At 35.8% G+C, this 27,049-nt stretch overlaps 2 protein-coding genes across 2 annotated transcripts; both read left to right on the top strand.

Moving 5' to 3' along the window:
• The first annotated feature begins 150 nt into the window (after window positions 1-150).
• On the top strand, window positions 151-1,236 carry LOC108073496 (U3 small nucleolar ribonucleoprotein protein IMP4). The gene is made up of 2 exons (XM_017165156.3): window positions 151-396; window positions 465-1,236. The coding sequence occupies exons 1-2, from the start codon at window positions 210-212 to the stop codon at window positions 1,172-1,174; spliced, it is 897 nt and encodes a 298-aa protein (XP_017020645.1). The 5' UTR covers window positions 151-209; the 3' UTR covers window positions 1,175-1,236.
• An 11,374-nt stretch (window positions 1,237-12,610) lies between these two features.
• Window positions 12,611-13,907, top strand: fd96Ca (forkhead domain 96Ca). Its single transcript, XM_017165287.2, has one exon. The coding sequence runs from the start codon at window positions 12,789-12,791 to the stop codon at window positions 13,905-13,907; it is 1,119 nt and encodes a 372-aa protein (XP_017020776.1). The 5' UTR covers window positions 12,611-12,788.
• The last annotated feature ends 13,142 nt before the right edge of the window (window positions 13,908-27,049 follow it).

The following is a 27,049-nucleotide window of genomic DNA, read 5'->3' on the forward strand; positions in this document are numbered from 1 at the left end:
TTAGACAATATATTTAACAATATTTATCAAATATAAATACTTTGCTAGATATAGTTTTAACGTTAAGTGTGTTTACCTCTTTTTGTGCACCATGTTTCGCTTTCGCTCGTTTCAAATAGCAAATGACCGATAACTTATCGAAACTGCCTATCGGGGAATTGTTTTCATTTAAACCATACACGTGCGAGCCGAATTAATAACAAATAAAAATGCTGCGAAAACAAGCCAGACAACGCCGGGAATACCTGTATAACAAAGCCCTCACCGAGCGCTTGAAGGCGAAACAAAAAATCCAGGAGACCGTTGTTCAGGCCATAAATGAGAACAAGACAATTGGCTCGAAGAATGTCAAGAAGAGCATGACAGTCTACAACTCGCTGAAATATGCTGATGGAGGTAAGAATATTGGTCTTTACTGCCCGACAAGCTGATCAAATAACCATCATGAACCATCATTATCTCAGGTATCGACGACCGCACTGTCAATGATGAGTACCATTATGCTGGATGCGAGGACCCGAAGATAATGCTGACCACTTCGCACAATCCCTCGTCCAGATTGAAGATGTTTATGAAGGAGCTGCGCCTGATCTTCCCCAATGCCCAGCAGATGAACAGAGGCAACTACCAGCTGCCGACGCTAATGCATGCCTGTCGTGCGAATAATGTAACCGATTTCCTAATTGTTCACGAGCACCGAGGCATTCCGGACAGTCTTGTGGTTTGCCATCTTCCCTACGGGCCAACTGCCTTCTTTAACATTTCGGATGTCATTATGCGTCATGATATTCCCGATATCGGTCACATGAGTGAGCAGAAGCCGCACTTAATTTTTAATAACTTCAAAACGCCTATCGGCCTGAGAACGGTGAAGATCCTCAAGCACTTGTTCCCCGTTCCGAAGGAGAACTCCCAGAGAGTCATGTCATTCTTGAACCACAATGACTCGATTATATTCAGGCATCATCAGTACAAGTATAAAAACAAGGAACTGGAGCTCAGCGAGGTGGGGCCCAGGTTCAACCTGAAACTGTATCAAATCAAGCTGGGGACGCTGGAGAATATCAAAGCGGCTGACACCGAATGGATTAATCGTCCTTACATGAACACCTCACAGAAGAAGCTTATATTCTCCAATGATCCTGGATTGACGAGTAGGGACACTGATGTATAGGGATCTTTGGTTGGGACAATAAAAAATAAAAATAAAAAATGTATACATACAAATAAAATTAATTAGTTGTCTTTTTTTTAACTTTTGGAAAGGTGTTTAAGTTAAGTTAAGTTTAAATTAACAATTCAATTAATCCATTAAAATTAAAATAATTGCGGATGACACGAAGATTAATCATCATGGGATCATGGGATTTAACAAAATTATTTTTATTATTTTTAATATATTTTTACGAGATTTTGAAAGCAGTTTCATCCCATTTTGTTTGATAAATATAGGGACATTTTATATTAAACATGAAAATAACAAAAAAGGAAACAAACTTCAGAGAGCAGAAATTTGTATACCCTTGCAGTTTGAAATGGGAAAGCATTTCTATGCTAGTTTTTATCTAGGTTTACTAATCTGCATACTTAGTGTTATTTTTGGCAATTTATTAAAATTTTAACGCTGCAACCCCTTCAAATTTCGAAAAAAAATCATTTTGTTTTCTGTTAAACATGGCTAAGAAGACTCGCCTCTTATTGCTAAAAAATATATGATTTATGAGGTCGAAAATGACTCCTTCACAGCGTAGCAAACTTCTGACTAAAATTGCAAGGGTATAAAAATAGACTAGAGAAAGGGGGGCTTACTGCACATTGGTTAAGCGCTAAAAACATTTTCTTTAAGTAAAAGTAAATTTTTAAAAGCAAAGATAAGATTTCGAAAAGTATTCAGTGGCGTTTACACTTATGGCACACTTTGTAAAGTATCTTAATAATCTTCTGTTTCCTATTTTCCGGTGATTTTCATTCTGTTTCTTGTTAAACAAGGTTTAAATGGAATTTTCTTGTGTATTTTATTAACACTCCTTCGCAGAGTATAAACATTTTTGTTCACAATTTTGATAATGCATAAGACGAGTCTATATCGTCCCCATATTCACATTATTTAGTGTTACTAATTCAATCATTTTAATTACTCAATTAAAAAAGCTACTGCTTGAAGGATTTAAGATAGATAACTTGAAGCCTAGTCGGCTTGATTCAGACTTGTAAGTAGTTTATTTATATTATATATTTTTATACCCTTGCAGGGTATTATAATTTCAGTCAGAAGTTTGCAACTCAGTGAAGGAGACGTTTCCGACCCTATAAAGTATATATATTCTTGATCAGCATCAACAGGGGAATCTTTCTAGATATGCCAGGAAGAAATCGATTTTTTGGCCATTTTTGCAACATTTTATAAGGGGTTACATCATTAAAATTTTTGATGTTGATAATAAAATTGAATTTTCAAAATTTTTAAATGAAGTATGCAGATATATTAACTGTAGAAAATCTTGCACAGAACAGTTTTCCGATTTAAAATTAATGCTCTTTTGGCCAATTAATGATATTTTTAATTTAAAAAAAAATCAAGAAGTTTTTTAATATAAAAAATCCGATTTTATAATACAAAATAATATTTTTCTAAGTCAAGGAATCATTTCCGACCCCATAAACCATATATATTCTTGATCAGCATCAACAGGGGAATCGTTCTAGATATGTCAGGAAGAAATCGATTTTTTGACCATTTTTGAAAAATTTTATAAGGGGTTACATCATTAAAATTTTTGATTTTGATAAAAAATTGAATTTCCAAATTTTTAAATGAAGTATGCAGATTTATTAACTGTAGAAAATCTTGCACAGAACAGTTTTCCGATTTAAAATTAATGCTCTTTTGGCCGAGTTATGATATTTTAAATTAACGAAAAAAATCCAGAAATTTTTTATTTAAAAAATCAGCTTTTATAATACAAAACAATATTTTTCTAAGGCAAGGAATCATTTCCGACCCCATAAACCATATATATTCTTGATCAGCATTAACATGCGAATCTTTCTAGACATGTCCGGAAGAAATCGATTTGTTGGCCATTTTTGCAAAATTTTATAAGGGGTTACATCATTAAAATTAGCAAAAATGGCCAAAAATTTTGATTTCTTACAATTTTAAATTTGGTATGCAGCTTTTTAAATTAATAATGTATTTTTGGCTTAGTTATGATATATTTTAATTGTTACCTGCAAGGGTATACAAACTTTGGCTGGCCAAAGTTAGCTTTCTTTCTTGTTTATAGAAACGACCTGGCAAAATATATAAAAAAAATATTTCTTCTAGAACTTCAAGGTCTTAAACTTATTGTCCGTGTGTGAAAATTATAAGATCAAAGCGGAAACTTACTCCATTTCTTTGTTTTTTAATATACCAGCGCACCTTGAAAAATATAAATTGCAGCCCGGGGAGCCTGTTTTGTAATCCCTCAACAAAAAAAAAAAAATAATAAATAAAAATACATAAAACCAATGGATTGGTGCCATTGCAATAACTGCGATTATTTTCGGAAATAAATAAAATGCTTAAAAAAGCCAAGACGTTAATGTCGAAAACGGCAATAAAATTAACAAGTCAACCTGTTTGAAAAGATTGTTTCCGGTAAAGCAATGTTGATGAAATGGAAATTGTAATTCACATTAAATTAGCTTTACACTTAAAAGATCAAAGTTTATATTAATTTAGACAAAAAATAATACTATACATGATGCATTTTCTTCATTACAAAACAATATTGTATTATTATTTAATTTGGATTTTATTGGAGAGTCGAAATATATATTAGTTTAGGTAATCTCTGGCTTTTTGTACATTTAGAAGAAGGCCTTCGCGTAAGATGGAAAACCTTCGATACACTTGGACTTTGAAGAGATTTTTAAAATAAATTTTAACAAAAAATAAATAAATTTATGCATAGGTTTTATGTTTAATTTTACTTATTCGGTGATGTTTCCAAAAGCATTGAAAGCCACCAATAAACAACTTTTTTTGAAAAACATCGATGCATTGATGCTTCTTCGCATCTAAAATAATGCCTTTGTTAATCAACCAATTATTTGTTTATTACCACAGAGAAAAAGTTATACCTTTGCCAAGATTAAATATGTATGTTTCTGAATGGATGCTTTTTATAACCAAATGCAAATGCTTAATAACTTGGATAAATAAAAAAACAACAATAAATTAATAAAAAATAAGTACCAGGCATAAGGAGGCACATCCGCACATATAAAGTATATATTTTCCTAATTTGCTAAATTAGAAAATTATATTTAAAGATGGCTTGCAACTTTAGGTTCAGTTTTGTTAAAAACCCGACAATATATACGGTTTTATTATGAAAACTTTTAACAATTAAGAAGATTTTGTATATAAATAAAATATAGAAATACACAAGATACCCCCTAGTACAGTCAGAGAGTTGCCAAAAAGCTGTTAATGATTTGAAATGACGACTCTTGGGAGTCGTATTTGGTTTTGCCTGCCGTTCCATATCAGTAAGTTAGATCAAAGGTTAACACGATCTAATAAGGTGTAAAACACCTGACAACACCGACCATATAATTAAATGTGTTTATACTAATTCTGTCTATCATTTAACAGCTGTCTGATGTTAATGATGGAACGCATTCTCCTAAATAGCCTGCACAGGCAGAGCTCTGGACGAGGCAGAGGCAGAGGCACAGGCTGTTGGCCCATTACTGGTAATGCCGATGATCAGCAGGCCGTAGAGCATGGAAACTCGTCCACTAATATACGATTTCGCTTCGTTTGGACCACATACAACTTGATCTGATCCCATGAAACAATAAAGGGGATGAGTCCGACTCCGACTCGGACTTGGACAGGCAGCCGCACATATGGACATGTGAGAAAACGAGAATCAAGAAATTCGAGTTATTGTTGCTGTTGTGTGTGCGCCTTTTTACCTTTTCACGTTTTTGCCGATCGCCCTTTTCTAACACCTTTTCTGTGGTTCGATCTTAAACACAGGCGTGCCGCTGCGTTGTCGGCGAGTAAAAAGTGAACAAATGAGTGCCGGTCGATTATTTAAAGCCAATATCTCTAATTACGGTTCTGACACATAGCCCAGCAGTTTCCTTTTTAATTTATGGCTTTCATTTAATGTAAACTACTTCACTCTTCGGGCATTGTGTTCCGCTTTGTCGGACAGGTGGTGTTGTGTGCTGCCTTGGCATTAGCGTTAGCAAACTAACGTCCCGAAATTGTTCCTTGTATTTATTTATTGGTATTTGAAAAAGATGGTCCATAAATTAATAAGCGAATATATCTTCTTTTGTACCTGTGAACCGATGAATGAATGAATATGAATAATGAATTGCAAAAGTTTTAATTCGACAGTAAGTTGTGTTTGTTTAGAAGGATGAGAGCCAAACGCCATTAATCAGATTTGTTTTGGCAAAAGCAAACTGTGTCGAAATAAATTCATAACCTAAACTTGTTAACAAACTTTTGTAGTTTGGTTAGATAGGTCGTCCTACATGTCAGAATGGCCGAGTGGTCTGCGGGTTTGAATTAGCGTTAGGTCTAAGGGATACTATGGACGGTGCGGGGTTCTACTCCTGCTACTGACGGTGATTTTTCTTTTCACTTGTATGGTTTGTCTTATTTATCTATAAAATTAAGTATAAAATTGAATTAAAATTTTACCTAAATTCCATATTAGTTTCTCTTAATCATAATTTAAACAGTTTATTATAATGATGTTGTCAGATGGCTTAGCACAAAGTTGGGCACTGAGAGACAGACAACAAATATAACAATAACAATCTCGAGAGAGCGGGGTTTAAAAAAAAAATAACTAACGGTACCTAATTTTAGCCATACAATTATCTGAATCTCTCTCACCTGATCAATTATTTTCCAACTTATTTAACTAATAATTTTAAAAAAATGTTTCAAGTGTATTTAGATAATAATATGCAGAGCAATATTCCTTATAATTATTCGTATTTAATATTACTATAAACCAGAAAGGAAGCTAAAATGCTTCTAGCTGAAATTACTACAAAACTTCAATATTTATCCATTTTTATGTAAAAATTCAATCTTATGGATATCATAAGTAAATCAAGTAAATCAAAAAAGCATCAAATTCAATACGGAATGCATTTCTATGCTAGTGTTTTGTTTTGTTAACAAAACTGCATACTAAAGTTTAAATTTGAAGAGATCAAAATTTTCGTTAATTTTTGACAATTTTAACGATTTTAACCCCTTATCAAATTTTGAAAAAAAAAAATCGGAAAATTTTGTTTTCTTTCGCATGTAGCTAGTTTATGCTGATCAGCAATATATATGATTATTAGGGTCGAAGATGACCCATTCACTAACTAAAATCATAAATCACTTTAAGAAGACCGAAAATATTTGAATTCTTTAAACGTCCATAAAACCATATTTTTATAAAATTTTAAGGAAAGTCAAAGATTAAAACTACCATAACTAAGCAAACAAAATCATTAACTTCAATTCGAAAAGCATTTTTGTGCCAAATTTGTTACAATTTTTAGCTCCTTAACAAATTTTGACAAAATTTGAAAACAATGCTTGTTTTTCGGGCTATCAGTAATATATATTATGTAAGAGGGTCAGAAATAACTCCTACACCGCCTTACTAGATTCTGACTGAAATTATTATACCCTCAGGGGTATACAAAATCCCTACCATATAATATTATGCTCCTCATGATTAGCTTTCTATAGAATTCAAAGATGACTGTAGACTAGTGTCTACCTGGTGGGTAATTTCAAATATTAGACATAAAATCAATTCTCAATTCCCTATTTAGACACATCTAAAGATTAGTAAATTGACTTTATCCAAGAATCGATTCGTTCCATCCATCAATTTGTATTAGTAATGAACTTTTAATTGTTATTATTATTATTGTTCTTCTTGGCTTTCCGAAGACTAATGATTGTGTATGCCTGAGTTCATTTCAATTTTGTCTTAAAATTAATAATCGTTGTCCGATTCAAGTCTTTTAATTGTTTAAAAGATGGTCAAGGAGCACTTAACCAGCCAAAATACACGTTCGATCGGCTTATTGATTCATTTTAATAATGGTCTTTTGCGAGTATAAAACGAGACTTTCAATAAATCCACAAAGAAACCGCGGTTGGGAGTCGATAGTCCATTATATTTTGTGATTGAGAGCAACTGCAGCTGCAAAAAATGAATGCTGTAAATGGCAATTTTTGTCAGCAAAGCGAAACAAGAAAAAATAGATTTTTAATTTGGGGTATGGGCATGTTTTGGCTCTCACTGAATCTCTGTTTTCTGTTTATTTTCATTGGTTTCCGTTTCGGCAATGTTCGGCATTAAATGGATGATTGTAACAACAACTGTTAACCGTAGAGCGCGGCTAATGGCATTAAAGCGTAACTTTCTGTTTGTCGGATGTCCTGATTATTACGCATTTACAAGGCAAATGTCAAACCCACTGGGTGGGTACTGCTGCGACCGAGCCTGTGGTTACGGGCGAGTATGAAAAGATTTATGGTTGCGGGTTAAATAGCTTGACCATCCCTCCTGTTCTGTTAACAAAAATCTTATAATGCCTTGTAATTGTTTGGCGTGAAATTTGTTGTGATTGTATCTGTTGTTACGCCGTGTTTGTGTGCGTACGAACATAATACGTATGCGCGTTTGATTGAGCCTCAACCTCAGCCTCGGCGGCGGCAATAATTTTATTTTTAAAATATGGTTCGGTATAAAATGTAAATTTATGTTTCGCATCGGTCACGCTAGGCAATTTTGAATGCTTATTCGTGTTTCTGTAAATGCTTTTTAAATAAATTTTAAATAAGATTCACGGTTAAATTAAATAGCAAGGGGTTGCCAGTGGCAAATATAGGCCACAAGGCTGCTGGGCAGGGCTCAGGGAAAAGGTGCGAGTTCCCATGCAAACATCAGGGAGACCTTCAAATTTTATATATTTGTATAAATAACAAAGCATCTAACATCACAAAAAGCATAAATATATGAACAAAATAAGAGCTGAGATACAAAATCGTGAATAAGAATCCCCGTCGCTAAGTTACTAAAAACAGTTGCCTACTTTTTGGAACAGGATTTATTTTAAATTTGAAAGTTTTTTGTATTCCGGAATTTAACAACTTTTAATTGTTGGTTCTAATCAGGTTTAATGAGATTGTCTGATCAAACTGGCAACTTCGGGTAGTTCTACTATTGTACTTTTGATAATGGAATATAAGCATTTAATAACGCTTTTTTCTGAATTTATATAAAATAAAATCTTATAAAAATTTAAGTCAGTTTATAGAAGTTTTATTTTTGGCTCACATTACAGTTTAAATCTCAACAACCACTTTTATTTGTGCTAAAATAAACGATTTTAATCTCAGGAAACTCAACATTTTATTAATATCTCTTATAGATAAAGACCGAAAATATCTATTATCCTTGAGGAACTGACAAATAAAGAACATTTTTTCAATCTTGTAAAAAGTATTTTTGGATTACTAAAATAATAATTATTTAAATAATATTATATTATGTAAAGGCAACAGAAAAATTAAGCAGGAATTATTTAAATTTTAAATTTAACTATTTTTAAAGGTTGATATTTTGCAATGGTTGATATTTTTAAAAGATGACAATTAATTAAATAAATTTTGATATTTAATATAACATAATTATAGTAATGATATAAGAATATAAATTCATACACAATTATTTTAATTACCTCGCTCAGTTCTACCCGGTTTTTGCTAATAAACCTTACACTTATAAACTAAAATTAAGTTTAAATATCGTATTTAATTTTATATGATTTTATAATCATATTACACCCTTATTTTTATTAAAATACAAATAAAAATCAACATAATTTTTATTTCAGCTAGTTAAAAAGAGGATCCGTAAAGGTAGAACTATTAATTTTTTTCCCTTAATTATTAACATCAAATTCTTGTAGCTCCGGATTTCTGATCTTGGAATATAAAACCGATGTAACTAATTAGTTAGTTAGTTAATTTAATTATTAAAACAAATAGTATGAGAAAATTAACCAAAACTGAAATTCATTGTGAAACCTTAACGTATTATTAAAATTTTATAAAATTAATCTGTATTTGTAAATCCGAAATCAAATTGTTTTTCACTTTATTCAATAACTTTCCATATTCTGAGAGCCCTAACTGACATTCAAAACAGAATTTAAAAAGCATTTTACATATATATTTGCTTTACATTAAATATTCAAAAATAAGTAAAAAAGGATTTTAATATACCAATAAAATGTAAAAAATTATTCTTAAAACAACTCTTTCAAATTGTCTTCAAGGGAAAAAGTTTATTTAAGAAATTTGCATGGAATTCTGCAATAATCTAAGGGATAATCTATATTTTGTACATTTTACATGGTTATCTCTAAATATACCTATTTGTATTTAGTATACAGTTCATAAAGGAGCAAATGCCAGAGTGGAATACCTTTTAGGGTTAGAGTTCCCCTGTAAAGGAGTTGAAAATGGCAATGGTGGTAACTCCATATTATTAGCATTCAGCATGGCCGCGTGGGACCAATTATTGTCACACTTGCGTAAGCACTCGAGCGAAAGCATCGGCAAAATATTTAATAAATCCATTAAGACGGCGAGTACTCGCTGCATGTGTACATATGTAATTATATAAATTATGCAAAGTACATATTTATAAATAAGCTCATTGTGAAAACGCCTGACAATGCCAGCCAGACGGCCTGCTTTGGCGGTAATTTGATTATTTATAACATGTAATTTTACGGACTGATTGAATTTCTGTAGGTATTGAAGCTCGTTAATAGTTAATCAGAAGTGCTACCGAAACCATATATTCATACATGTCCACTTGCATTAACATTACAATGCCATTTAGGCTCCGCCCCGGCAAGCGTACACCGGCAAATGGCCAATCCCCGTCCTAGGTTTCTTTTTTGTTCGTATAGACAAGCAAGGGAGCGAGATATCCGATAGCGTCGTCATCGTCGTTGTCGTCGTGCCATCCCTCTCCGGTGGTTACTGCCGTACCAAACCCCTGCCCATGCCCATTCCCATTCCCATTCCCATTCGGATACCCATTCCCATTCCGATTCCCACTCCCAAGCTTGAGCCCAAACCCACACCCAATCCCATTACCAGTCTCTCTTGGTCTCTCTCTCTCTCTCTCTGGGCCGCCCTTCCAGCTTTCGAGCTGCGCCGGCTCAGCGGCGGCACATCGCTGTTAACCTTCGCTCACCGAGCACCTAATTATCGCTATGAACGGCACAATTATGGCCAAATGCGATTGTTATTTATAAACAGATAAATAAATTCTTAATTTACTACGATGTCCGTTTGTTACGGGTAATTTTTTAATGGTTTACTGGCATATTGTTACCTTACCCACGGTAGTTAATTGTTTGCTTCTCATAGGTTTTTTAATAAGATAATAATTGGGTATGGGTATGGAGAATTTCAATTAAATAAGAAATATATATATGTAAATATATATGGATATATGTTTTCACATTCACAATTAACGGCTAAAGCAATTATTTGTCTTAGCTTTATGCCAAGTCTTATTGATTTAGTATTGAGCATGGGAGGCGGAATACCCAATAACGAGTAGTTGGGATAAAGATACAGCTTGTCTGGCCATTACTTGGATGTCGTGATACCCGGCCGCTATTAATTAACACTTGGAAATGAGAAGAATGCCGACTCATTAATAGTTAATGCGATTTAATACACCCATCCACACTCCTAGTTTGCGATTTGCTGGTCTATCAGGGGCACTATTAAAGACAATTATCCATCCTAGTGTTAAATCGTCTCTCGCCAGGCCGCAGTAGTGCAGCAGCAGTCCAAAAGCAAACCCGAACGCTAACCGAAACCCAAACCCAAACCCAAACCCAAGCCCCATTGCCAGAGCAAGACCCAAACCCACACGTTCGCCGAATGCGGTGGCAATGTGCTTTGGCTTTTACGTTCTGTGGAATCATGGCCGAGTCCCAAGCAGGCAAATTAACTAACAAGATTATGAAAACGTAAAATCAGTAAATCGGTAAAGTGGTTGTAATTTTCTTTTTCAACACCTCTCTCGCATTGGGCCGTTAGCCAGAGCCAGAGCCAGAGCCCAAGTCGAGCCGCGGCCACAGTCCCAGCCATGGCCAGAACCAGCTGCCGGGGCGGCTGCTCTTTTGTCCGGAGCGGCGAGGAGTGGCGCGGAGCTGGCTGAGGCGACGGCCAAAAGCAAAGGTAAAGCTAAATAAAACCCGACGAGATACTCCCCTCATGCACGGAGGAAAAAAATTATAGATCTAGGGATTCGAACTACAACAGCTTCTTTATAAATCCCAAGTTTGTATTTTTAGAGTTAAGTTTAAAAAGTGAGCTTATAATTCCCAAGTTTGTATTCCGAGTTTAACTAGTAATAGCAGGTTAAAAATTAACAAAAAAGATTTTAGTTTGAGAAATATATTATGGTGAACGTGTGTATATTGGTTTTTAGCTTAATTTATTATTTTTATTATTATTATAAATTTGAATACCAATAAATAATAATATAGAAGAATATTTAAGCTGTAAAGCAGGAAAAGGATAACGAAAATACACGTAGAAAATAGTATTCCTAAAACAAAGCATACTTTTTAGGGCAGCTGCTACTTGAGTAAGTTTTCTTGTTCTATTGAGTATAAATATCATATTTAAGAGGTCACAAACATTTAGAAATGTCTCCTAAATACCAAAATATAATATAGAAAAGTAAATTCGGAAAAAAGAAAAACTCACCATAATTTCTACCCCCTTTATAGGGCGCTTTTTCGCCGTGTAGTTGCCGCAACCACCGGCGGGGCATTAGCTCTTCGCCAGAGCGCGGCGTAGTGCGGTCTGGTCAGACTGGTTTATTCGTTTAGTAAATCTCAGACTCTTTGCTTTGGCTCTCCGCTCCGCTTTGAAGTTTCGCCGTGGCGGAGGGATGATGCATGTTCGCATCGCGGTGATTGGGAGAGAGCACGGGGGCAATGATGTGAGTGATTATATTTTGATTGCATTGCTCACTGTGGTTGGTTGTACGGTGGTGGACGGGACGGCATTGCTCACTTAGTACAATAACCGGCACGTCGTCTGCCAGTCTGCTGAAACAGTAATTTTTTGTGTGCCGTGTTCTTCGTTTGTTGTCGTTTGTTTTGTTCCCTCTCTATCGCTATCTTCGCCTTCGCCTTTGCCTTTGCCTCGAATCCGCTTCAGCTCCAGCTCGAGCGCTCCAGCTCCGGCTGCGCTGCGCTGCTCGACGGTGCTCTGCTGCCACTACCACTCACGTATTCGCATTCAGCTTTTGATGGTAATTTGCCAGGCCGGGGAAACCTCAGTGAGAGTGCTTTTACATCCAGTGTCGTCGCCGGACCGGAGCTTATAACGAGCGTAGTTCTTGTGCAGAGTTTATTGCCGACAGTTCGCGCGATCTCGTTTGCCGTCGCTATCGTCGTCGTATCGCCCATCATGTCGTATCGCCTGCGTAGCTCCCAGGCGGGTTTGCTTCCTGCGCCGGAACTCTCGTCACTCCGCCTCCGTCAATTAATTTAGGCTATTTACCGAAGGAGAATGAAAATAAGAATTTAATTAATGCGTGATTGGATTAATACGTGTTTATACCTATACCATACATACCTGGTGATGAATCCTGCCAAGTGATGATGTGTCCCCACAAGTGAACACTGTCCACTACTGTGTAATAATGCCAAGGCCCTCGCGCGAATCCTACGGCGAACAGAAGCCCCCCTACTCGTACATATCGCTCACCGCGATGGCCATCTGGAGTTCGCCGGAGAAAATGCTGCCGCTGAGCGATATCTACAAGTTCATCACGGACCGCTTCCCGTATTACCGGAAGAACACTCAGCGGTGGCAGAACTCGCTACGGCACAACCTCAGCTTCAACGACTGCTTCATCAAGGTTCCCCGGCGGCCGGACAGGCCCGGCAAGGGTGCCTACTGGGCCCTGCATCCGCAGGCCTTCGATATGTTCGAGAACGGGAGCCTGCTCCGCCGGCGGAAGCGCTTTAAGCTGCACAAGAACGACAAGGATCTGCTCAACGAGGAGCTCACGGCTCTGGCCAACCTGAATCGGTTCTTCTTCACCACGCGGAACGGTGGCAGTGCCTCGCATATGGCGCCCCTGGACATGAACAGTGCGTCCATGAGACTGGATCCGCTGCCAAGGACTCCCAATCCGAACCACATACCCCCCAACTCCCTGGGCCAGGGCGTTGGTCTGCCCGCTCATGTGATGCCCAGCTCCATGGCCAATGCGGAGCACACGAATCTCTCGGACATGGGACTGTCCAATCTGCCCTCGCTAACCAGTTCCGACATGGAGCTGCGGCCCAAGCGATCCTTCACGATAGAGAGTCTGATCACGCCCGACAAGCCGGAGCATCACTCCGAGGACGAGGACGACGAGGACGATCGCGTGGACATCGATGTGGTGGAGTGCAGTGGAATAGCCAGATATCCAACCACGCCCGCCTCTGCCTCCGAGGACTATATGTCCGCCAGCCGATCCAGCCGCACCGAGGATCCCCTGCCGCCGCTGCACACGATCAATGCCGGGGCGCATGTCCCCTTTCTGCACTATGCGACGGGTGCCAACGTGGCCGGACTGCAGGCCTCGGGGATCCATGGCAGTGCCACCACCTACGAGCTGGCTATATCCCATCCGCTGTTCATGATGGCGGCGCCCATCGCCAACATGCACAACATCTACTACAATAACGTCACTCTCGTGGCCCCGGCGCAGCAATATCGGACCCCCGAGGTCCAGACTAGAATAGACAACGATATGCGTACGATATAGATTATGTATAGAGCATTATTTCCGAACGATATCTATGTATATCCATCCAAACGTAGTTCCTTTCGCATTAAGGTTAATTGTAATAGGACCAAAACATATGGCATACCTAGGCGTAGAGGGCATGTAAATAAAGGCTTGTTATACAGATTTTAATAGCTTCTATTTAACATATCCGTACTAGTAAATTATTTATTTTATTTGTATCAAACCTAGTGCGTAGATCGATCATTTTGTGAAGAATATAAACATTTAAATAACTGAACAAAATAGTGTTTTGTGATATTTTTCTCAATTGGCGAATTGTCTTGAACATCTTTAGAGGTAATGGGAGTGATTGATATTCAGTGAGACCATTTTGTTTAAAAAATGACGACATTAAGCGAATTTGGTGGTTATCAGTAGATTGGTTAAATATACTTCCATCTGAACAATCTCAAGATCGTACATTCATAGAAATATTTTTCTATATTTGGGAAAAGCGTCCTAAATCTACGTTCTTCTATCATAAATACAAAATTGTAGGGTTAATTCTTCTATTTTTCTTAAGTTTTACGGCGTTTATTGTACGGTTTTCCTTGTTTAGATCTTTTCATAACATAAGGGTCTGTTACACTTGTTTTTTGTTTTGCTGGTCAATTTTTCATAAAAACATGGTGTAAGTGCCCTAAAGTAAATGGTGCAAAAAATCTCACACGTGTGCATATATAATTCCCAACTAGATCTAACATTTCTGGCATGAAGGGACGGCTGCCGCCCGCCGGTCTTAAGTATAGACAGTGGCGAACAAAGCTAGATACTTGTTTGTGCTACTACATATATGTTATTAGATATGTGCTATTAAATATATGATATTTCATAGTAATTTCCCCCAAAGAAACTTTTTTATCTTAAATTAAAAAAAATTGTCCTTAAATTTAGACAATTTTTACTATTTTTAACGATCGAATAAATAGCCGTAATATTAAAAAATTTCGAATTATAAGAAAAACGCAGCTTTAATTTTAAAAATGGTTTTCCAATATTTTGGGCGAACCGTGTAAAAACAAGAAACCTTTTCTACATTCAACAAATAATCGGCCTAAATTTTAGAACGTTTCTTTTATTGATTTTGGCGCTAATTTTTCTCGCCTTTGCCCATTTTTTTAGGGCGATTTTCTCAATAAATGAACGAAAAGCGGTTTTTTAAGCGATTTTGGGTAAAAGTGTGTATTATTATTTTTATTTTAGTTTTGAAATTTACGGCTTGATATTTTATTTAAGAGAGAAATGGCTAAACTGTTATAAAATGCTTTAATTTCATGTTTTCTGTAGAATTAAAAGATTAAATTGATTGATTAAACCCTATAGATCGATAATAACAATGGCGACAGTCACTAATTTGTCTCAAAAAGAACATGGCTGAAAGGTAACATGACAAGTTAAGATAATTTTGTTTGGTAAACTCGTTTAAAATTAAAATAGCGTCGAAGGAAAGAGAGTTTTGGTAGTACCCCTATTATCTAAATAGGTCAGTCACTAATATTTCGTTTAACATCCAAGACGTACAACATACTTAAATTAATTTATTTCGATCTTGGAACCTAAGTAAGAAGTTGATATAATATTTATTCGACCACAGATAGGAACTTAATCTTAAATAGAGCATAGAAAATGTAGCATTGGTATAGAAAAATAATAGATATAGTAATCAAATACAAAATAACTTTAAATTTGGCAAGAAACTTTTAATATATGTATAATATGAATTACTCCCCTGAGGGTCTAATACCCAAAGGAGAGTAACTTATATTATATTAAGGAAGTGAACTTTTATTCAGATTCAAATTATAATTCCTTATTTAATGGTATACAAATTCATTTGCGATTAATATGTCAACACCAATTAAAATTAATCTGTATACACATATGGCAAACTTTACTCTACAAAACCGGAAACAAACGAAAACTTGCGTGACAGATCTTTAGTTTTTCTTAAAGATCTAGATGCTCATGCATACGGACACTGTGCATTAGTCATTCAAGACTCGTAAGTCAAGCCAGTTTACATTATATACCCTTGCAGAGGATATTTATAACTAGTCAAAAGTTTGAATACCTGCAAAAAGCGATCGACCAATTGGTATGCAGATCTGAGAAAATCAGCAAAACATCTGTGCTTTTATGTATATATGTTTTTAAGAACCTCCAGAGATTTCATAATACTAACAGTTTTTTATAATTTTATCGATTTTACAGAGTATTTAAAGTTAAAGAAGTTTGCAACGTAGCAAAGAAAGCATCACCGACCCTATAAAGAAAGAACTTGATTAATATCACCAGTCGATATACCCATGTCCGCTGACTGCTACTATTATCTCATCTGCAATATTTTTCGTGTTTATATTATAATGTATTATAGATATTATAGACGATTTTAACATCTTAATTTTATTAAAAATGTATGACTATATCGTAGGAATGATCTACTAAAAGGTAAAAAAAAATCAGCAATAGTTCTCTTGATTAACAATTGTTTTGCACCCTTCAGCTTTCGATCAATTTTATTGCAATATATAAGATCTTATTATATTTAAAATCTAAATTATAAATTAATTCCACGAACAATCTAATAGAGGTCGACTTTATTTATTGAGTAACTGCCTGACTTCCCTTTTATCTTATTATGTCTATTAGATACACCATTTTTTGTTGGTTTTATATTTGGTAAAAAACAAAAACTTAAAAAACCTCTACCTACTTGTACAAACTTACTTTTCTCAACTTCTTTACTTCCCTGCAGGCTGCTCTTCCATTTTTTTTGACCAAATTAATCTGACCGCGTTATCTGATCAAGTCCAAAAATGAAATACCATTGGCTGAAATTTTAATTCCCTTTTAATTGTTCCTCACATTTACACGAATAAAATAATCTTGCCAGTTAAAAGGGGGAAAACTTAGATCTGTACTAATTTGCAGTTTAAGGAATCGTAAGCGATTTATTTTATGACCATCGATATAATTTTAAATTCTCTCAAAATGGCTTCACTATAGCCTATTGCCGCTATATAAATAATTGGTGGGCAAAGGCAAAGGGTATCATGAGTTTCGGTCCTTTTGTTTCTTGCGGCAATAAACACATGTATGTATTTAACAAGCAAGATGCGTGAAATTTAAAACACTTTCGGGTTATTAACATAAAGGGAGCAATAATAATAAGGTAACAGCGAACAAGGCTTAATGGACACACCAGCTGAGTTATTTGGTCATTTATATGTACATATATATGTGTAGACTCTTTGAAGCGTTAAATATTTGCTAGGCTCATTCGAAACAATAATCCAAATTGTGACTTCAAAGACTTCCGATAATGTACAGGAAAGGATGGATGGTTTATTATATTCAAGAAGGGAACTTGTTATATTTTTGTACGTAGGAGGATTTAATAAAAGTTTAATGCGTCTTTGATTTACACAAGCTGGTAGTTTTAAAAGTTAATAATCTGATTAAAGAAGAGTTTAAAAGGTAACTAGACAATCAATGGATAGTCTACTAGTTCTTGTGAAGGAAAATTTGGATTTGGATTTCTTAAATAATTAATGAAAAACATCCTAAAAGTATATAGGAAGAGGAATAGCTAGTAACGCAGTGAAGGGAGTCGTTTCCGACCCCATAAATCATATATATTTTTGATCACCACCAACAGGAGAGTCTTTCTAGGCACATCCGGAAGATCAAAATTGTTTCTCATATTTTTCAAAATTTTTAAAAAGGGTTACATCCTTAAAATTATAAAAAAAAATTCTTAAATATATTATATATATTTTGTAATGTTCTTAATGCTAGAATTGTTAACTTCAAGGCTTGTCGAAATTAGTTTTCTTTCTGGTTAATCTATAATTTAAAGTAAATAAGAACATTTTCATTAAAAAAAATTCAATTTCAAGTATGCCTGCACCCTGCATCCCTTCACTCTTTTAAATTTCATTATTCTCATTTCTCATTAGACGAAAAATAAGTCTTTATAGTGGTACCGCCACCCGTCGGAATATACAAAACTAGCAGTTTTACCCGATTTAATTATATTTGCTTAAGTCAAATTAGTGGAAACTGAAGATTAGCGGCAACATGAAAGGCGTAGACAAATCTTAACGTTCAGCTCCAGCTGCGAGAAGAATTATGCTGTAATAATTAGTTACAAAACGTAACATGCTCAAATGTAATTAATGGTCTTTGGGTTCTGTCATTATTTTTGTTTACGTAACCACTATTTGCAGTCAATTGAAAATGTTTAGAAAATCTTAAATAAATAGAAAGCATTGGCAATCATTCAAGAATATGTAGGGAAATTTAGTTTGTGTTAGAAAATTAACTTAAATGGCAGATGGGAGCGAGGGATTCAACTTCAACTTCAAATTAATTTAAAATTACATTTTTTAAAAGCTCTTCTGATCTGAGATTCATGTTTTCTAACAGTTTGGCTTTTCTAAAAATTCCTAAAAATATTTCTATCAATCGAAAAATATGCAATGATCCAAGGGGTATTTTGCGGTCGAAATCTGCATCTATTGCTTTCTTTTTGTATTCAGATGTGGTATATATATTATATAAATACACATCCATTTCTTCAGCTATCGATTAGCTATTCCATATGCTCAGAAAAATGATTTGTATTAAGTAAACCCCACAATAGAAGCTGCATTCTTAATCCTTTGATAGGTTGGAGCCAAACAAGACTCATTTGCATAATCGCTCAGGCTACTTAAATATGTTTGGAAACCAAATAAAACAGATCGGTGGAGAGAATTAAATTACAGGCACGAAAAGGGTCTGGTCTGTGTTGAAATCATAAAATTCGATACACTTAATTTGCTTGCAGGAATACTTATAAACATTATGTAGTATGCATACACACCTATACCTGGCCTTAACTTGCTTTTAAAAAAATGATTACAAACGTGTTTGCGTTAAAGGAACTTGCCGGGTAAGATAAATATGGTATGAAATCGCACATAAAATAGTAATATATACAGGATGCAAGTAGGTTGATAAAGAAAACCTGGCAGTAACTCACCTGAAAAATATAGAATAATATTTAACCAGGTATCCATAAATCCATATGCTCGCCAGAGACACCGGTGATTCCCATGGTGGGTGCAGCAGTCAGTCGAAGAAAACTATCATACCCCACACGCCAGGGTATGGAAAGGTATGCGGGCTTAGACAGTGGCTTTAAATTATCGCCACGGGTGTTCTTCAAGTCGGGCCTTTAACAGTCGGAAGCCTTTATAGAAATCCATTAACAAAACCATCATGTTTTTTGTTATTGCCGGTACAGATCAAAGCGAACTTTCAGAGGTTGTGAATACTTAGAGTGATCGGAACGAATAGTAATCGGTACTTTGTCACGAGCCCATCTGTATTTCGGCCGGCTAAAATTGGTGTTTTGTTACGTGTGTGTTTTGTGTGTGTGTTTTTGTGTGTGCTCAAGACACTCACTTAATGATATTTGTAGCAGTTTAGCGGATATTAATTTGTTTCTGTAAATAAAAAAAGGTAAAAGCATTTAATTATTACAAAAGCGTATCGACTATAAATGATTGTGCTTTTGAATGCCAGAAGTAAAAGTTTATTCACCCGATTGTATTGGGTAAACTCATTTAAGAGGTGATTTTTATTATGATTTAAATGATAAATAATTTTAAAAAATATATATTTTGGATAAGGGATTGTATTATCTCAAATTCTAAAACCTTCCATGGAAGGAGTGTTAAATTAGTTAGTTTATTAGATTTAATTTGCAAAAACCTTCACATGTGCTGTGAATTAATAAAGGTATTTTATCTGTACAATTAAGGACACATAAATTATTATTTAAACAAATATTAAAATCCAGTTCCTATGCTATTTATTTTACATTTCTCCAACTTTAAAACCTTAAAAATAGTAAGTAATCATTGTTTATACAAACTCTGCCACTTTCCTCTCACAAAACACTATACAAATTTGACTTGACTTTAACTGTTTTACAAATATATAATTTATTAGAACTAATTTGGGTTTCATTCAGCGTTCACACAAAAATATTGCAAAGTCATCGCGAAAAGGGGCTCGAACTCATAAACAGTAATGATACAATAAATCAACACCGTGCGTAAAACATCACTTCCTAAAAGGATCGTCATGGTGTAGTAACAAAATGACTGTGGTATTTACGATAAGGGATGCTTAGCTGAATTCCTGCCATCCTTTGGGGTTGGGGATGGGTCCGAAAGAAATCTGGAAGGCCTGGTGATTGCTTTATGGCATCCAATTGCCATAGAAAGCTAATGAGCCGCAATAGCACTTGAGCATCGCCAGTGAGAATTTATTACCGCAAGTGTCACGTGTCCACTTGATTGAGGTAATTTAGCTGTGGCATTATTTGCTATTTTTTTTTTTGTTATAAAGAGTTACGAACAGCAGATGTATTTGTTCGAGGTTGAATTATTGCCCAATAAAATGTTTTGCCCGAATAAAATGTTTTACGGCAAGCTCTCCGATGCGGCAAGTGCGCAACGGCTAATAAAGCAATTTTCAGAGAAAAAAAAACTGTAAGTGCTTTGTAAAAAAATTATAATATAAGAGGGTATCACTCGCTTTAGTATAAAGCAGAGCTCGGAGTCTGGCATTAAGTTTATGGCTCCTAGTTTATAATAATAAGGATCTAAAGTCTGTCTAGTTATCGAGTGAAAAATGAGAGAAGAAGATTTAATCTGAAATATATTTTAGTCTAAGGTATTTCTTAGTAGAGCTGTTACTGATGAGTAAGAGTATTCTCTTTGAATTTAATGCATTAGAAAGCTGTAAACACAGGGGTTCCTTGTGTGCATTAATCCTTAAAAAAGAGTGGCAAGCACAATAATTGTAAAGCCATTTAATTTGTTTACTACAAAAATCAACCATTGTCAACAATTAACGTCAAGAGCAAGAGGCTAATGGGTCTCAGAGTTTGTGTATCCTAAAAATAGTTCAACTGAGCAGATGCGGAAAGATGAAAATGTGCAGAGTGAGTGAAGAGTGGACTTTATCGGGCAATGTATCAAAGAAGTCCTCGGCCGAAAAGTGGTACGTCTCGCTTTGATCGCCTGAAATTCCCATGCAATCGATCTTGCCGACTGTTAAGGCCAGGTCGGTCCAGGTCCAGGTCCAGCGGTGCATGCATATATGCTGAAGTATCTTTCCCCCACGGCTCCGACTTATCCGTCAGTGGAGCAGACCGAGCACACGAGCGAGCCGACGAGCCGGGGCATCAAGCTAAGTAGCTTCAACACCAAAAACTAGTTTCACACACAGACTAGTTTGCACTCGAGAAGAGCTCGAGTCGGGTGTTGATGCTGATTAACCATATTTATACTTAAAAAATTGAAAAGGGTTTTTAAGTGCCTTGCCGGCGAGTCTTGCCCAATTTGGAGATACCCTCTAGTGATTACACGAAGCTAAAATAGGCCAACTGGCTTAGATATGTATGGTATATGTACCTGCATAGCCGTTGAAAAGATCGATTAGCCCAAGGAGAAACATTTAATTATTGTTAGGTCCTTCTGTTTCGATTACATTTGGCAGGGTGAAGGAATCCAAATGGGAATCAAAAACAAACCCAAAGAGATGCCGAACCGGAGCCGAAAGCAAATGGTTCTAACAGCTTACTTTGTATTTAACCACGAATTGTGCGAAAACAACCAGCCTACCATCACCATCAGCATCTAAAGGTATTTCTTGATCGACCGACCATACCGACGAGGAGCAACCAAAAAGGCCAAAAGACCGAAAGACCGACCGACTGGACTGGACCGGACCGGACCAGGCCGGCAGAATACCGCCACTCTGTCTCGCAAGTCAAAAGCGGCATTTTTAAATTGGTAGTCAGATCTCAGTTTCTCGGTTCGTAGAAAGGAGCTCAGGCCATTATGGCTTCCATCGAAGTGATTTTTACTGTGCGCTGCTTGTGCGCGGCCTGTTTGTTAGCCTGATGTCTGAGCACACCTCTTATTATACTTACCACACCACACACACCTCTGCGAATTATAAACGTCCGTGTTCGGCAACTAGCGGCTGTTCAAATTGCAAAATATACAATGCGTTCCTCCTCCGTCCTCACACACACGCAACAGGAGGAGCACCCAGTGCCTCGCTCCTGCTCCTGCTCCAGCACCTCTCCAAACACCAAACACCACCGAGTTTAATTTGATTTCGATTCCGCGCGGAGGAAGCAGAGATCTCCTCTGGTCGAGCCCGGCCTGCCAGGCGGCTTAATCATTTACCCACGTCCACTCCTTGGGAGCCTCTCGTTCGCTGTCATGAAATGGGTTATGATTTAAATTCGCTGCGATGGCTGTGGTGTGAATGATATAAGCCGGGCGAAAGAGCTGACGATGTTCATTCTCACCTCGTCGACACTAACGATTGAGCCGACCGATGCCCATTTAATAGGGGCAGTAGGAAATCCGCCTCTGGGGCCGCCGAGTGCACTATCCACAGCATCTAGGGCCGACTGCTTTTTCCCCTTTATTTTTATTGTTGGAGTAATAAAAACTGGATATAATATCATCAACACCACGCTTATATAGCAGCGTTTTTCCACATGGGAACGTGGATAAAAATTCTAAAGAACCTCTTTTAATTTATTCAATAAGAGTGAAGGAATATGTGGTAGATACTATTTGGGGGGAAATGTTATAGAAAAATATTTAAAGGTAGTGTTTTCCTTAAAGAATTTAGTTAATATCTAAGTTAAGATCAAGTTTTATATTTGAAAATATTAACCCCCCAAAAAGGACACTTATTCTTTTTAGACAGTGCATAATGTTACTAACTTTTTGGTGTTGTAAATGTTAAATGTTAAACTACATATTTTAATAAATCAGTTTATACCTTCAAAATTATCCAATAACATATCAAAAATTCCCGAAACTAAATGCAAATTGAAAACCCAAAGACCCAAAACGATCGCCAGCGAGATTCCAACTGGGCAATATTCTTTAGCATTCTCTCCTATACTGCAGGTAGAAGCATGAAGACTGCACTTAAGCTTTGTCGGAAAGATTCATACGAATATACATACATCCCAGGCATACAAGCAGACATCCTCGGGGTAAACACAACTCAACTCCTCAAATTAGTGTGTTAGCCTTCAATAAATTGGCGGCCTGTTGTGTTCAAACATTTATTTCTTGCGAGTATAAAGCAATACAAAGCAGACAAAATCCCAACACATAGGAAAAATAAATACTGACGGTTATTATCCCGACACCATACAGAGATCTTGTCTTCGCTGCCAACTTGTATTTTTTTGTTCCTTTTTCTTGAATCAAGATAATACTGCTAAATATGTTATTTGGCCTCTAAAACATGTGATGGGTATTATCCGCTTATGTTCGCCACTTTCAGATATTTAATTACGAGTATTGCAAGGGCTTTTTAGCACTATTGCCGCGACTGACCACTGACCACTGGCCACTCTCTACGACACTTCATCGGTTCTTCCTCAAAAGCAATCTTCTTCGTCGGGCAGAGCAGCCGAGAAGCTGCCTCGAGACGGAAATAACTAAATTGATTTAGTTTATGGGGTCGAACAGCTTTCATCTCGGCGCTGCAAATTTCGGTGTGTTAAATAGCAGCCGACAGGAAAGAAAAGAGGAGAAAAACTTATCGATGGGTGATTACCAAGTACCGAGCACCGAGTAGTTGTTTTTTGAGTAAAAGGTTCCGCACACACACCGATTTCAACAGCTTTGCGTTAATGGTCAAGTGTACTTTTTTACACAGTTTTTACGGGCGATCTTGACGTGACCATCTGGCTGCTTACATGTTGGCATCCTTGACACTAAGAAGACCGCAAAAGATCGAATTTATTTCAAATTTGTACCATTGCACCATGACGAACATCAATGAGGCATTATTACTGTACCATTAAAGGCTTTTTAGGCAAAAAAGAGGCATCTACAATATAAATCTGCAGCTCAGGCTATCACCAGACGAAACTATCGGGAAAAATTCGCATTAATTTTAAAATTTGCTAAAACTTTTTATACAAGTTTTTTTGTATTTATTTGCTATCTTAAAATCTTCTAATTTCTTTAATTAAGCAAGAGATTTTGTAAATGAAAAATAGTATTTAAAACCTGGTACATTTTATGTATATTGAGGGAAAAGTTCGATAAGATATATTTACAAAAATATTGCGCTCAATATAAATTCAAAAATATTGTAAAGTTTGTTTATCGAGAATTTTGCATTATTTTTTGTTCACTTTAAATTTTAACTAGGATAATTGTTCTTCTAGAAAAAAAACTCAAATACCTCAAGGTTTTTATAAAAGCAGCTGAATTTAAAACACAACAAAATATATATAGTGTATACATATATACCTCTGGTCAAACAGGAAAAAGGTTTATCGGATTGTCGGGGCTCCGCCTTTTCAACAACCAAAGAGTAAATACAATTGATATAAAAGCGATAGAAACCATTTCAACCAAAAATAAGCTTGCCTGAACACATTTAAAAATTAACAAGAAAGAAAGGTAACTTTAGCAAGCCGATGTTTGTATTCCCTTGCAGCTAAGAATTGGATCAGGGAAAATTTATAGTCAGCAAGCCAAAAATGCATTAATTTTAATTCTGCAAGCTGTTCTGAATTAGTTTTTATAAGGTTTATAAGTCTGCAAACTTATATAATTAAAAAAAAATTAAAAATGTGAATTTTTGACAATTTTAACGATGTAACCTCTCATATAATTTTTTAAATTGCTAAAAAGCTTTTACCTTCGGACATGGCAAAAAAGACTCGGGTGTTTTTGCTGTTCAAGAATAAATGTATTTAATTTATGGTTTCGAAAATGACTCCTTCACTGCTCAAAGGGGTTTTCAAATTGGAATATTTATCCAAAAATGTTATATGATAATTTTTGTGAAATTTAAAGCATAAAAAACCCATAAGTATGGCAAAAAAGCATTAATTCCAATTTAAAAATAGTTTTTGTGTTAGATGTTGAACAGATTCGGCCGTTGATGCTATTTTATAGGGTCGGAAATTACTCTAATACCCTGCAAGGGTTTAAAATTGTAGACTTGGAGATGGTTTTGTTTGATTGTTTACATAAATGAGTATTTTTAAGTAAGTATTTTTATTTAAATTTAGTTTAGTTAGCTATTGCTAGTGTTTCCCTTACAGAACAGAGACTCTAAAATACATCACTTTGAAATATAAAGGTATTTTTTAATTAAGTTCTTAAATGAGTTTCTTTCTTTCGGAGAAAGGAGAATGTAATAAGGTAGGTAACGATAAAGTTTTAATATGTTGTGAGAAAGAAAGAGAAAGGCCATTGTTCTGCTACTTGAGCACGTCTCTATTAGCTCGTTAGCATTAGGTCTGCGTTTGAGGATTGTAAGCGTGCTGCCTTATAACTAGTTTCGTTTATGTGAGTTTTAGTTGATTTAGACATGTGTTCATCTGTTTCAATCTGCTAAAGCAAACTTGAGTGTATTTAAATAAATTATTGGTGGAGGCAAACCCGATCAGGCGACTATATCAAAATATCCCTAAAATCATTACATTAATAAGTCTTTCAAATTACCATAAACGTGTTCTTTTTTACTTAAAATTATTGACTATTCCGAGCGTTTTGGCATATTTTGTTTGCTTGTCCCATTATAAATAATTATGGTAATTATTAAAGGCAATTAAAGTGAGCCCTGCATGCCCTGCGAGGAAATAAATCGAATGAAGGCTCCTTGACTTCTTGACCAGCCGACGACAGCAGTGATGTTTATATATTATATATATATTTTTCGACTAATTACTTTATAAAAATAATAATAATAAAAACGAACAAAAAAACATTAAATCAAATGGATATAAATTAAATAAGATTTTTAAACATAAGTGTGGAGACTTTAACATTAGGTGAAAACGCCTAGATTTAGGTCTTTAATATTTCTTTAAAATACAAGATAATATTAAAATAAGATATTATTATTTTATTGGTTTATATTGAGTATTTTATTTAAATATTAATGTTACGTACTTATTTTACTTTTTATTTTAAATACAAATATAACTGATAGATTCCAAAAAATGGTTCAATTCAAAATAAATTTAATTTGATATATGTACATATTGTAGTTATTAACATTATTAATTATTTTTAATATGTATCCTTAAAATTATTAAATTGAACTTTCAATTTAAAATATTTCCATAAGCAAACCATACCTAAATAACTATTCATTATTATTAATTTTTCCCCAAATTTGGCCGGTTTTCCCCCTATAAACACATAATTTTAGCTAAGTAACAAAGGAACACGTATTTATGTGTTCCCCAGTGATATGTTTAACTTTATCTGGTAAACATACTTATATCAGAAAATACATACATTTGCTTTCATAATTCATATTTCAATTCCATGCAAAAGCCAAAAACAATTTGAATCATTTTATGGCCGAATATAATGCAATGGGAAGTGAAATACGAGCGTTTCCTTTATTATTTCATGTTCTGGCACGCCCCCAATTCATATAAAATAAACAGGTATTGACAAAAGCTTGCAAATCAAGGCAGGGGCTTTGCCTTTTTCCCCGAGCCCGGGGTACGAGGTACGAGGTAGGAGGCAGGAGGCATTGTGCTTTTTCAGCACGCATGCACTATCTCACTGAAAATTGAAAATGGCGAAGGAAAAAAATGGGGCCGCGTTTCGTTGCCTTGTTGTCTCTGGGAACAAAACGCTTTTCCGCCACGCTCCCGCTGTTGGGCCACCTTGTGGTGCATGGGTGTAATCGCGGGCCCGATGATTGGTCGCGACTCCCTGAGCAACCCACTCGGAGCTTCGGCGTAAACAACACACCTTCGACTGCCATTGGGTACGCGGCCCAGACAAGGACGACCAGACCTGATACCTGTTTACCCAGCAATGCCGGACCGCTTGCCTTCTCGCTCGCAATATGTATGTATAACACTGGACGACTGATGGCCAACTCTCCGATCCGGTCTTGCTCTCAGCGCGCCTCAGCTCGAGCCCGAGCCAGAGCTCGTTCTTCCTTCCATAAAACATGAAGTTTGGCTGCCCCTCGCATTAGTCTTAACGCTGCTGCCGACGAGTGAACATCGCTGCTCCGAGCAAAGTAAA

This window comes from Drosophila kikkawai, chromosome 3R (assembly GCF_030179895.1).
Source record: "Drosophila kikkawai strain 14028-0561.14 chromosome 3R, DkikHiC1v2, whole genome shotgun sequence".
NCBI lineage: Eukaryota > Metazoa > Arthropoda > Insecta > Diptera > Drosophilidae > Drosophila > Drosophila kikkawai.

Excerpts from the sequence above, each read along its gene's own strand:
- fd96Ca (XM_017165287.2), top strand. The coding sequence starts at position 12,789 with ATGCCAAGGCCCTCGCGCGAATCCTACGGCGAACAGAAGCCCCCCTAC.
- LOC108073496 (XM_017165156.3), top strand. The coding sequence starts at position 210 with ATGCTGCGAAAACAAGCCAGACAACGCCGGGAATACCTGTATAACAAA. Across the intron at positions 397-464 it reads GCTGAAATATGCTGATGGAG|GTATCGACGACCGCACTGTC; the intron begins GTAAGAATATTG and ends TCATTATCTCAG.